General features: G+C 51.3%; 1 protein-coding gene across 1 annotated transcript in view; it reads left to right on the top strand.

Moving 5' to 3' along the window:
- LOC106813969 (F-box only protein 3-like) overlaps window positions 1–3,944 on the top strand; it is a 66,200-nt gene that overhangs the window by 59,838 nt on the left and 2,418 nt on the right. The window contains exons 10-11 of the mRNA XM_014818225.1: window positions 507–620; window positions 3,778–3,944. Of these exons, the coding sequence (XP_014673711.1) occupies window positions 507–620; window positions 3,778–3,905 (242 nt within the window). The 3' untranslated portion in view covers window positions 3,906–3,944. The remainder of the gene's footprint in view (window positions 1–506; window positions 621–3,777) is intronic.

The following is a 3,944-nucleotide window of genomic DNA, read 5'->3' as shown; positions in this document are numbered from 1 at the left end:
ACAACTACCGCCACCGCCACCACCACCACCCCTACCAGTCTACCACCACCGCCATCACCACCACCACCACCACCACCACCATCACCATCTCCACCACACCACCACCTGTGATTGTATACCTGCTATTGTATACCTATGATTGTATACCTGTGATTGTATACATGCTATTGTATACCTATGATTGTATACCTGTGATTGTATACCTGCTATTGTATACCTATGATTGTATACCTGTGATTGTATACATGCTATTGTATACCTATGATTGTATACCTGTGATTGTATACCTGCTATTGTATACCTATGATTGTATACCTGTGATTGTATACATGCTATTGTATACCTATGATTGTATACCTGTGATTGTATACCTGCTATTGTATACCTATGATTGTATACCTGTGATTGTATACATGCTATTGTATACCTAAGATTGTATATCTGTGATTGTATACCTGCTATTGTATACCTATGATTGTATACCTGGCTGTTACTGTTGATTACAGGTGAGTATCCTGTGATGAGACCAGGTACGCGCTGCAGGTGGATCAGCTGCACAACCATCAACACAACGCAGGGCAGCATGCGCGGATTCTTCACCATGAAAAACCTAAAGACAGGTAAGCTATCAATATACCTGTCATCATGAAGTATCTACGAACAGGTAACTGTACCTGTCCCCAAACCTTGCAACATGGATAATATATCCTTATAGGTGTCAATTTGTCACTAGCGCTGTCACTGTAGGTGGTTAGTCTGTGACTGTGCGGGTATATAGGTGTCACCGGGATGGCGAACGTGACACTGAAGCATAGATGCGGCTTATGGAGCGGACAGAGCATTAATCTAATTAGGAGCTAAATTAGGAGCGCTGGTCTTCCTCGAATAACAGTCTTTAATCTGTCAGTGTGCGTGCGTACGTTCATGTGTGCGTGCGTACGTTCATGCGTGCGTACGTGCGTACGTTCATGCGTGCGTGCGCGCGTACGTTCATGCGTGCGTGCGTGCGTGTGTGCGTACGTCCATGCGTACGTGCGTATGTTCATGCGTGCGTACGTTCATGCGTGCGTGCGTACGTCCATGCGTACGTGCGTATGTTCATGCGTGCGTGCGTGCGTACGTTCATGCGTGTGTGCGTGCGTTCATGCGTGCGTGCGTGCGTACGTTCATACGTGTGTGCGTGCGTTCATGCGTGCGTACGTGCGTGCGTTTATGCGTGCGTGCGCGCGTACGTTCATGTGTGCGTGCGTGCGTGCGTGCGTACATCCATGTGTGCGTGCGTACGTGCGTTCATGCGTGCGTACGTACGTTCATGCGTGCGTGCGTACGTTCATGCGTGCGTGCGTACGTTTATGCGTGCGTGCGTGCGTACGTTCATGTGTGCGTGCGTACGTGCGTGCGTGCGTACGTTCATGCGTACGTGCGTTTGTTCATGCGTGCGTACGATCATGCGTGCGTACGTTCATGCGTGTGTACGTGCGTACGTTCATGCGTACGTGCTTACGTCCATGTGTGCGTGCGTACGTTCATGCGTACGTGCTTACGTCCATGTGTGCGTGCGTACGTTCATTGTTTCATGCTGTGTCGCTGCCGGTGCGTTCGTTCATGCGTGCGCTACCGTTCTTATGCCCGTGCCGTGGTCGTTCATGCGCTGCGTCTGCGTGCGCCACGTTCATGTGTGCGTGCGTACGTTTATGGTGCGTACCTGCGTATGTTCATGCGTGCGTGCGCGCGTGCGTTTATGCGGGCGTGCGTGAGTACATTCATGTATGCGTTTCTGCGTACGTGCGTGCGTGCGTACGTTGATGCGTACGTGCGTATGTTCATGCGTTGCGTACGTTCATCTGCGTGTGTACCGTGCGTACGTTCATGGGTGCGTGCGTGCGTACGTTCAGTAGTGTCGTGCGTGTGCGTGCATGCGTACGTTCATGCGTGGCGTGCGTGCGCTGCGTGCGTGCGTGCGTGCGTGCGTGCATGCGTGCGTGCGTTTATGCGTGGGTGCGGCGCGTGTTGCGTGTGTTGCGTACCTCCATGCGTGCATGCACGCTTTGTGCGTGATGTAGCGTGCGTGTACCCTGGCGAGTGGTTAATTTGGTGTTTTGACATGTGTTATAATTTTTCGTTTTTTTTTGGTGTTTGATGTTTTTATAGGAGAGCTTCATTAGTGTTGCGTTGTTGCAATTCGTGCGGGTTGCGTGCCTTGCGTTTTAGTTCTTGTGCTATTATGTGCTACGTGTCGTCGCGTGTTTATTGTTCATGTGTTGCGTTTGCGTTCTATGCGTGCGTATCTTTTGTGTACTTTCGTCGAACGCGCTGTTTTTAGTGCTGATTGTGTTGTACGTGCTGTGCGGGTGTGGTCGTGTGTGACGTGCATGCGCGGCGTGCGCGTGCGTGCTGGCGTGCGTTAGTGTGCGTTCATGCTGCTGCGTGCGTGTTGTTAGTGGGTGTGTTGCTTTGGTGTGGTGGTGCTGGGCGTGTCTGGTTGTGGTGACTGTTGGTGGTGGTGGGTGTGTGGGTGGCGTTATTGTTGTCTTGCTTTGTTTTTTTGTTTTTTTTCGTGTGTACTGTTGTATGCTTGTGCTGTGCGTGTCGTGCGTGTGTTACCTTTGTGTCGTTGCGTTTTCATCGTTGTACTTATAGTTTTATTTTATTTGTTGCGTAGTGTTTGATGTATAATTTTCTTTATATTATTAGTCGTTATTTTTTTTCATGGCCTTCTTTGTATGTCGTTTTATAGCCTTGTTTCTTTTTTCTCTTGTGTTGCCATTATGTGTGAGCCGCTGTCTAGATTTTGTCGTCTTTTGTCTCCAGCATTCCACATTGCAAATCGCAGAACTTAGAGAGCAGCAGTTTTTCCGAGAGAACCTAGTGTCGGTTCACACAGCTTTGAAGCGATCAGCGGATACATGTTTTGTTTTTTTTTTTTTAGTGACAGTGTCAGGTTCTGATGTGTGACATCGTCTGGATTCTATGGTAGGCTTTCCTACGCTGGCTGTTGTTTTTTTTGTGACATTTGTGCGATTCATGGTTTTTTAGTGACATGCGGTTACACGGTGTTTTAGGACAGTCGGAATGGAGGACAGCGCCTTGGTCTGAGTTACAGCAGACTAGTGATGGATCAGTACCTTNATGCGTGTGTACGTGCGTACGTTCATGCGTGCGTGCGTGCGTACGTTCATGTGTGCGTGCGTGCGTGCGTACGTTCATGCGTGCGTGCGTGCGTACGTTCATGCGTGCGTGCGTGCGTGCGTGCGTTTATGCGTGGGTGCGGGCGTGTGTGCGGGCGTGTGTACGTGTGTGCGTACCTCCATGCGTGCATGCGCGCGTGTGCGTGTGCGTGTGCGTTCATGCGTGCGTGCTTGCGTGTACGTGCGTGCGTGCGTGTGTGCGTGCGTGTGTGCGTGTGTCCGTACGTTCATGTGTGCATGCGCGCCTGTGCATGCGCCCGTGTGCGTGCGTGCGTGCGTGCGTGTACGTATGTGCGTGCGTTCATGCGTGCGTGCGTGTACGTGCGCGCGCGTGCGTGTGTGTACGTGCGTGCGTGTGTGTACGTACATGCGCGCGTGCGCGTGCGTGCGTGCGTGCGTGTGTGCGTTCATGCGTGCCGTGCGTGCGTGTCTGTGTGTACGTGCGTGCGTACGTTGATGCGTGCATGCGTGCGTGCGTGTGTACGTGCGTGCGTCCATCGTGTACAATTACAAGTACATTTGTCTGATTGATGAACTTCTAATATTAGACTGGCTAGATGTCGTGATAGCTGTTTTTCTCGTTGCCTAGGTGAGCCGCTGCAGATTGGCTGTCCAACATTCCACATGCAAACGCCAGAACTAGAGACAGCAGCCGAGAGACAGAGTCGGGTCACACAGAAGGACAGCGGACACAGAGTGACAGTGCAGGCTGAGTGACAGCGGACACAGAGAGACAGCGCTGGCTGAGTGACAGCG

The sequence above is a fragment of the Priapulus caudatus genome, unplaced genomic scaffold, assembly GCF_000485595.1.
Source record: "Priapulus caudatus unplaced genomic scaffold, Priapulus_caudatus-5.0.1 Scaffold850, whole genome shotgun sequence".
Lineage (NCBI taxonomy): Eukaryota > Metazoa > Priapulida > Priapulimorpha > Priapulimorphida > Priapulidae > Priapulus > Priapulus caudatus.
The sequence above is the reverse complement of the archived record's forward strand: the minus strand, read 5'-3'. Positions and strand labels throughout refer to the sequence as shown.